This window comes from Mustela nigripes, chromosome 14 (genome assembly GCF_022355385.1).
Source record: "Mustela nigripes isolate SB6536 chromosome 14, MUSNIG.SB6536, whole genome shotgun sequence".
NCBI lineage: Eukaryota > Metazoa > Chordata > Mammalia > Carnivora > Mustelidae > Mustela > Mustela nigripes.
The window spans coordinates 84,748,775-84,762,982 of record NC_081570.1 but is presented as its reverse complement, the minus strand read 5'-3'; the positions used below and the strand labels follow the sequence as shown (position 1 = coordinate 84,762,982).

Here is a 14,208-nt window from a genome sequence, read left to right as displayed (position 1 = left end):
AGCTAAATTTCATGTAATCGTATCTTCATCCTCAACCTACCAGTTTTCTGTTATTTTGGGTTTGGGGGATAAAAATTTGGATGAGGCAAAGTTTAGATTCAGAATTTTTACAATTTTTACACATGGAAGACCAAATTCTTGTTAGATTTTCAGCTTCTGAGATGCTTTAGTTTAGAGGTAAGAGAAAGCAGCAGATACCTCTTTGGTAGCCACTTTTCAAATCAACCCACAAGAATCCCATGGATTTAACATTTTATGGAGCGCTTAACAATTTATAGTAGCATTGGCTTGCAATGGATAATTTCCAATTTCGGGGCACTGGATGCAAACAGAAATGGAATAAGTCCAGCTTCTGCCTCTCCAGAAGCTTTTCTTCTAAATAGTACCTATCTTTGCTCTCCCTGCCAGAGTTCTCAGGATGAGCAGTCCCTACCTAAGGCTCCATTAATAATTGTATTTAAAGGAGTAAATTTGGGGAAACTGTCCACTAGACTGTAAGAACCTCTGCCATATTGTTCGACATGCAGTGCTGGCACTGTGGTCAGTAAACATAGTCGCTTCATCTTTGTTATTATATGAAATAGTCAGTTACTATTCTCACCTAATAAGTGAGGAAACCGGTTGCTAAAAGATAATGTAGTCTGACCAAATATAAGATACTTGAGATTCAAGCCAAAGCCCTTCAGACTACGGACCCCAGGCTAATTGCTGGACACCGTGAAATCACACTCACACAAGGGCAATGGAGGAACTTGAAGGACACAGCTCTCAGTCTTCCTTGATTATTCTGTAAGCATTGGCAATCAATGCTCCCATGGGAAACCCAAGCTTATGCCCAGTTCCTGATCTTCTAACTTTACTTTGATGCATGTTTTCTATTTAAGCTGTGGTTTATTAAATGAGAATAGTAAATCATTTACCAAGTAGAGAGCAATTCCTCCTCCTATTAAAAAGCCACAATAGACATCAACTGGGTGGTTCTTATACTGAGTTATTCGGGTGAGCCCGCAGATGATCCCACAGATGATAAAGGTGAAGACCAAGAGGGGTTTGAGAAGCTTAGAGGAATCCGTTAATGTGGAATTGAAGTACATCTGAAAAATGAAAGCAATCTGGTAAGTATGTTAGAAAGGTCATTTTACCATTAAATTATAATTGAATAAAAAGTTAGACTCAAAGTCTAACTCATACATTTGACATCAATTTTACTGCTCCTTTCCCCCTGCTATGGCTATGTTCTATTCCTGAAAAAGAAGAAATACATAGCAAAGTTCATCAAATAAAAAGCATATCTCATTTAATTACATGAAAGCTTGAAAGATAAGTTGAAGCAGTATAATTAGCAAGATAACTGTTTAGTGTCCAAGTTACTTGTCACCTAATTCCAGTCCACTTTTCTCACATAGGACCTGATGGACTATTGTATTAATCAGACACTATGTGGATTTACTGTATATCATTTATCAACTTTACACTGACTTTGAACTCACTATTACATAAATACTGAAAGTAAAGCATGTGTGTATGTGTGTATGCGTGTGCTTAAACACAGTTCTTTCAGTTCGAGAATTTATAACTTTCATATAGTTCACACTACCTTGCCATGAGATATAGTGCATTGAAAGGATACCAGGCTGAATAAGTATTATGACTGTGTAGAAAATTTCGTTTAATGTAGTATTGTATACAGTATCATCCAATTTATGTTTTCGGTGCAACTGTGTTGAAGGACTGCTGTGCTCAGGTTTACTGTTCTGTTATTACACGGCTATATAATCTAATTAGTCACTTGGAGACAAGACTCATTTCTCAGATATTCTCTAGGACACGGACTGATGAAAAAGAGTCAGAGACTTACCGAAACGTACACAGCCGCGAAGGCAGCGAGGGTCGCATGCTGAGAAGGGAATGATTTTCTGCCAAAGGAAGACAGTCAGATTATGCCTTCTGTTTCGGATTCACTGCTAACAATCATAAGAACGCTGGGTGCTTCAAATGTTCTATCTAAAAGCCTCAAGGCAGTAAGTGATAACTTTAATTTCTCTTTAGATTTCTGGAGAAAGATCGGAGTGATAAACACTGCTAATCACTATTAGAATTAAAGAATAGCATAGTGCGCTTTCCAATACAAAGTGTTAGCGTTGGAGGAATCGATTTGTTACACCACTGAAAAGATGGTTGAAAGGAGAAGTGGGTTGGAAAACATTATAATTGTTCTTTGGTATTCAAAGTGTGTCAGTTTAAAGTAAAGGTCCATAAAACCTAGGATTTTAAAGCTTTGAAACTTCTCTTATGCTCCTAAATATATGGGTGCATTTACACAAAATTTTCAAACACAAAATTATTTTCTCACAGCAATGGGTCTAAATGTAATTTTTACACTCTAGAAAACACAAGAAGTCCAATTTTAACAGAGTGTTTCTCCACTTTAACGTGGAGAATTGTAGAGCATCTTGAGAATCGTAGATCATCTTATTTAGTTAAATAATTGAAGAAGCAAGCTGAGAGAGAGGTGCAACACAGGGTATGGGAGAAACACCGAAAAGGACAGGCGAAGGAAGAAAAATAGAGATTTCTCTTAATAGAAAAAAAACTTTAAAAAATAAACTTCAGTTATATTAATGTCCTCCTAATTATTTGGTACCCATAAAAAGGATTGCCACTTAAAGCAGACAAGATATGTAGAAAGATTGAGAAAGAGTAGAGGACATTGGTCTTAAATGTAGCTTCAAAATTATTGAATGGACTATGAGAACTTGAAATTGTATAATTACATAATATCAGTTTCTGCTTCTTCAAGGGTACTTACTAACTTTTTTTCAACTCAAATTGATCTTGAGAACTCACTGAGCAACAAATGCAGTTCTTATAGCAATCACTTATTGCCCTTCATCGTTCTGTAACTTATTTCTTTTGGATTTCCAAAACATTATCTCTTGCCAGAAAGTTTAATTTTTACTTCATTGATTGAGAAAAACTTAATGCACTGGTATTTTCTTGAGTTTTTCTGTCTTTTATTTTTTAAAATGCAAGAATAGAAGCTATACTGATCTTCTGGGTTTATACAAAGTAGATGCACATATAAAACTCTACCAAAAGGAAGGTTCATGTGATTTTTAAAAAATACAACATAAAATGGAGATGTAAATATAAATATTTAAGCTTCCACTTAAGTCAATATAAACATCCTAAGATAAATCAATTGTGTTAACCTAAAACCATAAAGAGTCTAGGGTACCTCGCAAAACATGAATAGGATTTGGTGATATGAAGATTAGTGGCAAGAATGTGAGGCTGGTATTTTTGAGACAGGAGGATTTGGAATGAGCCACCAGAGTTTCTATGGTGTAACCACTAAAGAAATCATTGGATTGAAAATAAAGAAAAGAAAAATAAAATCAAAATCCTTATGACTGAAAAATGTATGCATAAAACAATCCCACAGTCGTTATTCAAGAACCATGAAAACACTGACATGGGAAGGTTAAAAATCTCCATTTCTGACCTGCCACTGTTGATAACTGTAAGGTCAGATCCTGAGCAAATATCTTCTACAATGTAGGAATTTTCTTTGCAAGACACATTCAGAGAGGTATAGTTTGGCTTGCACACAGTCAGAAAGTATGGTGCCTGATACCCTGTGGAGAGCTGTATGATATCCGTAATGAGAGCTGTAGAGCACAGTCCAAACACATGAACACCTATACACAATGGGAAAGAAATCCTGATTAAGTTAGTGCTTCATACCAACATTGTACCATCATCAACCATGTTTACTACACATTAATGTGGTGACCTGCAAATCTGTCGTGATCATTTTCTCTGAGTTTATTTAGAGAAAATAAGGATAGAAAATTCCTGTACCTTTAAACCAGATAATGCCAAAATAAGGGCAATGAATACCACCAGGGTAGTCATTTGGAGTATTTTTAGTTAGTTTAGTTAAAAAGGACCATTCTTAATATTATTACTATAGGCCACTTGTCAGATACCTGGGGCATGTGAAGGTGACCAACTGTGTGATTTGAGGAGGATGAAATATGGGGAATGAGGCAAAAATTCAAAATAATTTAAAATTGCTTAGCACGTTTGAGCTTCTGGGGCTCTCTCTCTCCCCAGGACTCCCTAACTCCAGCCACAGTTGCCAAGCCCTACAGAACTGGTTCCAGCTCCCCACAAGCTGCAGTCATACCGGGAATGCTAATTAAAACAGAGAAGAGGGTAGGCGGGCCCTGTCACGGAAATAATAATCATATCTTGGATGCAGGGCTGTGGGAGACTTCCTGCAGATTTGTAATTCAGAGATGATGCTCTTGTATCTCCCCGCCCAAATTCTTTCTTTTGCCTCCTGGCCCCAGTCTCATAAACTCACAAACTCTGATTCAGGCATGTTCACTTGAACTCCATTCCTGCTCCAAGTCCCTTGCATGGGAATCTAGCTCTGCTCACATACATTTGATCTGAACCTGGCTTCCTCTACGTCGTCTTGACACCCTGGATTCACTCTGACTTGACAGTCTGGATTCTGATTCATGATGTGCTCATAGAAATCAATACAAGAGGCAGCTGAGTAATTCATCAATAAACCCCTCCAGATAGTGGTCGTTGGCCTGCCTATTACCCTGTTTTCCACTTTCCTTTTCTGCCTATCCTTACCTAGCAATGACTCTCCCCATTCCTTCTCCACCTGATCATCTGGAATTCAAGATATAGGCCCTTTATTTCTACTTTCTAATTCCTAGCAGCATACTGGTCCTGGAGAGGAGTAGGCTTCAGTGGGAAAACCCATCCATTTTTACCTTTGGAGAAGGAGCATCTCCAGACCCTCAGAGGATGGGGTTCTGGGACCTTATTCTCTAGGGAAAGCTGGACTATCCTCAGAGGAACGAGGCTTTTCACAGAGGATATATGCCCCTTTGTCCAAAGCAATTGTTACATTAGCAAAATTGTTCCCTGAGATCAGCTATATGTCCTGAAGACTTCTTTTCTTGCCTCAGTTGTGGCCTCGCTAAAGGGCTTATTCGTGGCTCACCATCTCCAAGTACCTTGATCAGTGGATCAGAGCCTGGGCATTAAACCAGGCTTTTCCTCTAGTGGGAGAGAAGGTTATATTTAATTATTGTCTAGATATTAGATAAAATGACCTATTCTCTTTGAGCTGAGAGGTTACAGGTAAAGTAATTTTTTACTGACTTACTGGGAATGAATGTGAAGCATTCATATTGGTGTGGTATACTGTGTTTTGACTTCTCAACTTGGTTTAAAAAACAAAAAGGTCTGTGACTCAAACATTAAGATGGTCCCAGGCTAATCAGAAGAGATACGGGTTTAGATTTAAAAAAAAAAAAAAAATAGGGGGAAAAGTTAGAGGTTATAACCAAGGAAAAATAGTCATGATTCAGTTCTGTATGGTGACATTTCCATGTGCAGTAGCTTCTGGATGAAAATGGAATTGAAATGGAATCACTGATGTGGCTAAACTAATTTCTGAAGAGTTATCCATTCACAATAGCCTCCCAACATTTATTCTCCATTTTAAAAAACAAACACACATCCAGAGAAACCATTTTAAAGTAAACTTATGCTTCCACCACAGCTAAGACAAAAATATACTAAAATGAATGGCATGTTAACTCTCAAAATAAGGACTATAACTGTAAATAACATATTACAGATACAAAGCCCCAATCTTGGCGTTTTAGCAGTTTTTTTGTATAATGTAGAACTCATCCTGTACCTGAAATTATACATCTAAATTATAGCTTTAAAAACTTAATATCTGTAATTAAATATAACATTTCTATTTGGGAAAAAATAATTCCTTTCTTTGTGGTTCCCCACACCCACCAACGAATCTGACGGCTCTTCTAAGGAAGGAGTTGAAATTGCAGCCTCCGGCATTTATGTTGGGCTCCAGTCCAACCCCATTTCTTCTTTTGGACAGGCAACAGTAGAGAATTCCTTCCCCTACCATAATCTGCAAAGACAGGATGGTGTTCAGAATGGACCTGATGGGTAACAAATGAATTCTAAGTTATCTCTTAACACATCATCGGTTCAACAAGAAAAAGGTTTTTTTTTTTTTTTTTTTTTTTTAATTTTACTTATTTATTTGACAGAGACTGATCACAAGTAGGCAGAGAGGCAGGCAGAGAGAGGCAGAACCAGGCTCCCCGCCGAGCAGAGAGCCCGATGCGGGGCTTGATCCCAGGACCCTGAGATCATGACCCGAGCCAAAGGCAGAGGCTTAACCCACTGAGCCACTCAGGTGCCCCAAGATATATTTTTCTATAAAGTGTTAGAGATGTGAGCAATTTCTCCTGAGTGGTTGAGCGAGCAGTGAGAAGCAGCAATCAGGGCACTGTGGAGAGCGCTAGTTGGATCTTCTGGGTGCCTATGGACTGGTCAAGGGTGAGATATGGTCCTGGCATTTTCTTGCGGTTGCAGCACTCAGTCTTTGGCCCTTTGTTCAACAGTATCCAGGGATGATGGATTATTGCTTAATTGCACAGTTACTGATTCTGCCCTAATTCTTAGAGTCTTGGCATTTCATCTCTTATAGCACAAAAACAAGATGGCTGGGTGGGGGCAGGGGAAGGATAAAGTTAACACCAGAGCTAGGATTAGAAAATTTTACTAACATATCATTTCAATAAGCCAATTCAGAATTGAGCAGAAGGTTCCATCCATGGAAAGCATGCATGGGGTTAGAAAGCTGAGATCTATAACCAAACTGTCCAACAAAAATTTCTGTGATGATGAAAATATTTCCTGTCCTTTCCAATAGGGTCGGTCATCACTACCCACATGTGGCTATTGAGCCTTGAAGTTTAGCTACTACACCTGAGGAGCTGAATTTTTTATTTTATTTCACCACAATTAGTCCAGTATTTAAATTTCAAATTATTTTAGACAACAGAAATAGTCACGTGTGGCTGGTAGCTATTTTGTTGGAGAATGCAAATTACAAGAGAATTTAGGTAAGCAGGGTACAATTTCTTAGGCATAAGATTAGAAAATGTGTTTACAGGGGTGCCTGGGGGACTCTTTCGGTTGAATGTCTGACTCTTGATTTTGGCGCAGGTTGTGATTTCAGGACTGCACACTGTGCTCCGTTGTGGGGCTCTGCGCTAGACATGGAGATTCTCTCTTAAGATTCTCTCTCTCTGGAAGTGGAGATGCAACGTGGGAGGTTTGGCGGGTAGGAAAAGAATAAATGAAACAAGATGGGATAGGGAGGGAGGCAAAGGAGAAGAGACTTAATCTCACAAAACAAACTGAGGGTTGCCAGGGGGAGGGGTGTAGGCAGAAGGTGGTGGGGTTATTATGGACATTGGGGAGGGTATGTGCTATGGTGAGTGCTGTGAAGTGTGTAAGCCTGACGACTCACAGACCTGTATCCCTGGGGCTAATAATACATTATATGTTTATTAAAAATTAAAAAAAAATATTGACCTGGAAGACCAGGAGCAGCTACTGAGGCGCTTTGGCCCTCCCGGCCCTGAGGCCTGGTGACCTCTGACCCCTGCAGTCTTCTCACCAGGGCTGGGGGGGCGGGGACGGTATTGGCAGAGAATTAATAAAGTTCAGGCCTTTTGTTTAAAAAAAAAAAAAATATTGAAAAAATTAAATAAATAATTTAAAAGATTCTCTCTCTCTCTCCCTCTGCTCCTCCCCACCTCATGCTTTCTTTCTGTGTCTCTCAGGAAAAAAAAATAAAGAAAAAAGAAAAAGGAAAAGGAAAAGGAAAAAGAGAATGTGTTTACAATGGACAGGAGCGGTAATGTAATATCAGAAAGATTAACAGATTAAAGGTGTTAAGTTAAAGAAAAGTGTATATTTGCTGTAGGATTCTAGGACATAGGACATCAGGGAAGAGACCCAATGCATTTGGTCATCACTTCCTTCACGAAGTTTTCCTTGAAACACCCAACACCACCCTAAACTGAATTATATCTTCTTTGTGGTTTCCTTAGCACCTATCCTTCCTTTTTAGTATAACTCAGTGAAAGTGCACTTCAGTTGTTCACTTGTTTGTCTCTCACTAGACTATAACCCGCTGAGGGAAGGGCCTTTTCTTTTCTTTCTTTATTTTTTTTATTTATTTTTTTTATTATTATTTTTTTAAAGATTTTTTTTAATTAATTAATTTATTTATTTAGAATGAGAGAGCGAGAGAGAGCATGAGAAGGGGTAAGGGCAGAGGGAAAAGCAGACTCCTCGCTAAGCAGAGAGCCTGATGTGGGACTCCATCCCAGGACTCCGGGATGATGACCTGAGCCAGGGCAGTCACTTAACCAACTGAGCCACCCAGGTGCCCTGGGAAGGGCCGTTTCTTATTCACCCTTTACTCTCACTGTCTAGCACAATGGCTGCCATTGTGGGGTTTGCATTTGTTAACCTTCAATGTGGGATGTTTGTTGGCTGATTGGGCATTCAGGCCCTTAATCGTGCTACAAAAGAGAAGCAAGATTTGAAATTATGAGTCTTATTTACGTAAAAAATTCAAATATTTAAGATCACCATGCTTAAGAGATTGATTTGAAATGTGACATTGATTTGTAGACATGTGTGGAGCTGAGAAAAGTTGAATTACAGGAGATACTGGCAGTCTTAGAAATAAGGGATGATGTCACTTTAAAGGTCATAGTCATGATAAGGGGCTCAAATAGATTTTCTAAGGGAAACTTCCCAGTTCTCATTACTAGCTTAACATTTATTTTATGAAGTATTTAAAATTATAGTTTTTTTTTTTTTTAACTAATGACAGCCTACAACCTTCTGTTTGGAGTATTCAATCTGTTATATTTAATTCTGTAGGTATCACGGTATGTATACAATTATAAAGAATCTTAATTTGTATAAAAAATAATTGTTTAATGGAATCAATAATCATAAATGTGTGAAAATCATGTGGCATATATGATAAACATCTTGAAGATCAATTGTATTGAAATCACCAAAAGGAGGGTTTTTTTTTTTTCAAATCATTTTAACAGTGAGTTAATTATTTATACTTCTTGAGAAATATCATCCTACACTATTACTTTAAGTTAGAAACACAGTAGGTCTTGTATTCTGCATAGATAGATGTGACACAAAACACCACACACAAAACACCACACAAAACACCACAAAACATAGAATAAGATAGTGGTTATCTAAAATTCATCATTTCAAGAGAATTAACCACTCATTCCTGAAATGCACTCTTGCATGGTTAAAAGATATTGATTTTATCCTCACTTCCTCAAAAATAGTTCTGCGGATACTTTTTTTCTTCTCTTTTCAATTATATGTGTAATGATTCACATTTTGTCCAGGAACGTTAAATTATATAAGAATTTATTTGTGTAGTGCCATTAGGGAAAAGTGTCTTAGCATACAACACAGTAGTCATTATCTCAAATGACCTTGAGATTTCAGGCATTTTATTTTAGTTGTTTAATATGTTCAAGACTCATATGTCAAGAGAGTGCTTTAATACTATTTGGCTTGATTATGGATAGAGGTTTCTTGTCATTATTTTGACATCTCCCAACTGTCCTCTCTAAGAAACACATCAATTTTCTCCTCACACTTCTATTCATTTAACCTTGATCTGTATGTCATTACATGAATTTTCAAAGTGGTTCAATTTTGTCCAAAGATGGAATTTTCCTCGGGGGGAGGGGAGATGCTTCCTGATGTATTTCTAAATGCGCCTGCTTGTTTCCTCATTCTGAATGGCATGCTGGTTGTGCTAAAATGTGGTTTCAGAGTTTAGACTCTGACAATAAAATTATTTGCTGCTTTTGTCATTTGTAAACAGAAAACAATTTCTGACATGTATCTTTTCACAATATTCTGTTTAATCTGTACACAGGCCAAAAAAGAATTTTTTGTTTCTTGTTGAATATCATGGGGAGGTTTTTAGAAGAGATTCTGAAATGGCTCTGCTTCAGGGGAGACACAGTGAGAAATATATTTTTTTCTATTAATCATATGGGCACTGCCCTAGGAATATCTACCACAGGAAGAACTCACAATGAAAAAGTCTTTATTGGGGCATCTGGGTGGCTCAGTCCATTAAGCGTCTGCCTTTGGCTCAGGTCATGATCCTGAGTCCCAGAATGGAGCCCTGCATAGGGCTCTCTGATCAGTGGGAGTCTGCTCCAACCTCTCCATCTGCCCCTCCTCTCCACTCATGCTCTCTCTCACCCTCTCTTTCAAATAAATACATAAAAATTTTTAAAAAGTCTTCATTGTGGAAACAGCAAAAGAGAATGACAAAATAGTATTTATTATAGTGTTTAAATCTGTAGTGAAAGTCTTTTGGAAACCCCAATACATTTAATATTGTGTAAGGTTCCCATCTAGGATCTATAATCAAATTCCAATAGAATTCTCCTATAAAGTTAGATATATTTATCCTTTAATAAAATGTAATAAAAGTTAACTTCCAGCGAAGAGAAAGTATACATTTTTTTCTATTCATACAGATTACATGAACATTTAAAACTGCTGTTTTCCCTGAGATACAATCTCCAAAGGACTGAACAAAATGCTTATTTCATTATTACTTTAAAGTAAATGAAAAGTGAGCATTAAGGATGAAATTTTTCAATTCAAGGGCAATTTCAGAGACATAAGAAAATGTATTTCACAGACATGAAAGGAATTTTTATAGTTTCTGGTACAGCATCACGAAGACAGGTTATTTTTAAAACGTCTCTCAAAGCACTCTAAAAAATCTGAAAAGCAAACATTACGTGATGTATATTTAAATGCCTCTATCAAAAATCAGTTGATCTTTTGTTCTTGTAAAGATTCTTTTGAAGAATATTGCTGACATGAGTTCTTTTGTTTTTCACTTGGTCTCCTCTCCAGATGAGTGGGTGAAAACCATGCCTCCCTTCACAGATGTGGCCTTTATTTATTTTTTTTAATTTTTAATTTAAACATAATGTTGTTAACATACAGTGTAGCATTAGTTTCAGGTGCAGAATTTAGTGATTCATCAGTTGTATGTAACACCCAGTGCTCAATTACATCAAGTGGCCTCCTTAATGCCCATCAGAACTGGGCTTTAAAAACCATTTCCACATGAAGGATTCCTCTTGCTTCCCCTCCTCCCTCGCCAACCCATTTTCTAACAGGTTAATGCTACATATACATAAAAAGAAAACAGCATCCTTGAAAGTTGGCCATTAGAGTCTACTTGCTATTTTTCACCTTTTCACCAAGAGGGGAAGGAGATTAGAATTGTAACTATGTAGCAAGATTAGAGACAGAATTAGGGGCATGGGACAAGAGGACTACAGATCCCATAACACCAATGTTGAGAAAATAAATATTTTGGGAGAAATCTTTAAAGATAGAGGAGAAAATGAAATTGGAAAGAGATCTAGAAGATGCATGATATGTGTTTGAGAGAAAGGTACGAAAGCAATATTTAATGTGAGCAAAGTCAAGATTTGTTTTACACTGAGTTGGTTATCCAGAGCTACGAACCCAGTGTGAAAGAACCATGGACTCCTTGGAGTATTGTGGAGTTCTAAGTGATATGGGGGGATTTAGGGGATCTCAGAATATAAATATTTTCCTAGTTTGCCTCTTGTTCCATTAAGAGGCACGTAGCCACTATGGAGGGCCCGTGGAGATCCTGAGATTTAGTGGGTCCTTTGTGGGAGGTATTGACACTGGGTTCCCCACGTCCAGCTTGGTGAGAGACAGACATGGCAGATTCTCCCTGTCATTTCTCAAGGCTCCAGAAAGAAAGCTTTGGCCTGGAAGCCCCAGAAAACATCCTTAGATTGCATCTTAAGAATTTATTAAGGAAATGGGGGAGTCACAGATACAGGAACACAGTGATAAGGCCAAGGTTGTTGAGCTCAGGACATCTAACAGTGTCAGCAAAGGGATCAGTGTGAGATAAACGGGGTGAGCAGCAGCAGGAGTCACAGCTAGACTTGTCTTCCTAACAACTTCATAAAATACCCTAGGGAGGAAAGGCTTCTGGATATAAAAAATCATTTAAATGAATAAATATCAAACATAGTCTCGTGTTAAATATCAATACAGTCATGAATATTTGTACAGAATTTTGTTTTATTTCAAGTATTCTATTACAATAAGTTTGAGGACTACACCCCAACTAGGATAAATGCTTTCTGGTGTAACAGTTTAAAGCTTATATTCTTTTTGCTCTTGTCTAATGACTGATGATACAGATTTTTTAGTAAGTCGTTAGAGAAATGACAGGAAAGTGCCGTTATTCTGAGCAATACTGCCCTTTAGGTATGTTTTATTAGTTTGAATCGCAGCTATTTCCAAGCACATCATTAAGAGTTCCGATCACACTAGAGTTAACTGGAGTTAAAATAACTCAGTTTATTTACAAAGTATTTGAGACCTTTTAAGTATGATAAAGTTCTGTGGAATATTAAGTTCTGATTTTACCTTCTGAGAATGTTTTGTATAATTTATTTTGAGTGTAAACATACACTATAAATTAATGTAGGAGAAATTTTGAAAAAACAAATTCATAACTACATGAAAGTATAGACTTTGGAAGATTTATGTATAGATTTTTCTAAAATTGCTGATGTGTTGAACCAGAATTGGCCAATTCATTAGGGAATCTTGTAAAAACTCCATTCAAGTACAGCTTTTCATTTAATAACCACTTCCTCTGACATTCATGAGCATGATAAAAGCAAAGGAACAGTTCCTACTGGTAGAAATAAATGATGTTAACCTTGAAACATGTTTCTTGACCTTTATGTGGAATTCTGGGGGCAGAAGAGATGGTAAAAAGGCCTGTCCAGTCTTATTTATTAATGGATTAATGAAAAATGTGTTTACTCATAATGTGTAAGTTAACAAACTAAAAAGGATTATGTTTTACATTCAATTCCAGTAGGTTAGGACATTTCTTTATATTATATATGTAAAAATGCAAATGCCTCTTTTGCATCTAAAGTATTTTATGTTTAGTTTGTGTGCGCATGTGTGAACCAAAATGCCAGGAATGTGAGTTGTGTCCTTTTTACTTTATAATTGTTGGTACTCAGTGCTCATAATCAATAAAAAGTGCTAATCCAGTAAAAATATGAAACTGTGATATCAACATGCTATTGAGAAGAAAGTTCTTGGCCATATAATTATTTGTTTTTCCCCTCCAGCTTTCCAGACTTCAGATACCAAATCAACACATTAATTAGGAAATATATCAGAAATGTCATATTAGCTATTCAAGGGGAATTATGCAGTTACAAACATTTTTTAAGAATGATTTATAAAACTGAACATTAGAGACCCATTAATTTTGCAATTATACATCTTAACTTCTAATGCCAGTAATTAAGTCACGGGATTTTCAAAATATCCCTAAAGACATGACCTTTCTTTTCCAAGATTTCGAGTTCACTTTTTGTTTGTTTTTAACCCATTTATTACACAAATGTGGTCATTCTTAGTTTGGGGAGAATGACAAATATAATTTGGGGGCAATTCTTACCGTAATTGCAGGTCCAGCAAAAGCCAAGCTCAGCAACATGAGGAACGGAATTGCCTCCTGGGTTGGTTCAATATAGGGCATGCTAAGACTCCGGTCATAGCAGCTAAATCCAGAGTGCACGGGTTTGAAGACATCCGTGAGTTCAAGGAAATACAGGCTAACCACCGATGATGCCAATATAGGCAACTGAGAAGGAAGGATATAGAAGAGCAATTTATTATTGTGCACAGGTCATACATAGGATCAGTGCATCTTTAAGTGGAAACAAATGGCTACTTCCCCTTCTCTCAGCACTCTCCTCTGATCTCAGACTTAACACCTTTCATAAATGCTATGGCTTCTACTTTCAGAACATCCAATTCCCCTGCCACCAGCCTCCTATGAGCCCGTGTCATGTCCCTCACCTTTGCTCTCAGATCACGCCCTAACTGGTGGTGTACTCTCACTCTTCTCTCCCCACCCCGCCTATCCATTTTCCACCCAGAAAACCAAGGGGTCTTTGGAAAAAAAATTTTTTTATCATATCCCTCCCGATCATAACCACTCTAAGCGCTTTCCATTCTACCTGAAAAAGATCCAAATGTCACATCATGGAATACCAATTTCTGCATGAACTGGCTCTTGTTTCAGTTTCTCACATCATTCTGTATGATGTTTATACAACTCCCAAGCCCCTGCCCACTATAATCTAATTGGTTTCCACACAT

At 37.4% G+C, this 14,208-nt stretch overlaps 1 protein-coding gene across 1 annotated transcript in view; it reads right to left on the bottom strand.

Annotated features, from left to right (window-relative positions):
• The window catches only part of PLPPR4 (phospholipid phosphatase related 4), a 39,076-nt gene that overhangs the window by 2,039 nt on the left and 22,829 nt on the right, over positions 1-14,208 (bottom strand). The window contains exons 2-6 of the mRNA XM_059375491.1: positions 13,502-13,687; positions 5,848-5,977; positions 3,506-3,701; positions 1,859-1,916; positions 921-1,094 (exon numbers count right to left, since the gene is read on the bottom strand). Coding sequence (XP_059231474.1) covers positions 921-1,094; positions 1,859-1,916; positions 3,506-3,701; positions 5,848-5,977; positions 13,502-13,687 — 744 coding nt within the window. The remainder of the gene's footprint in view (positions 1-920; positions 1,095-1,858; positions 1,917-3,505; positions 3,702-5,847; positions 5,978-13,501; positions 13,688-14,208) is intronic.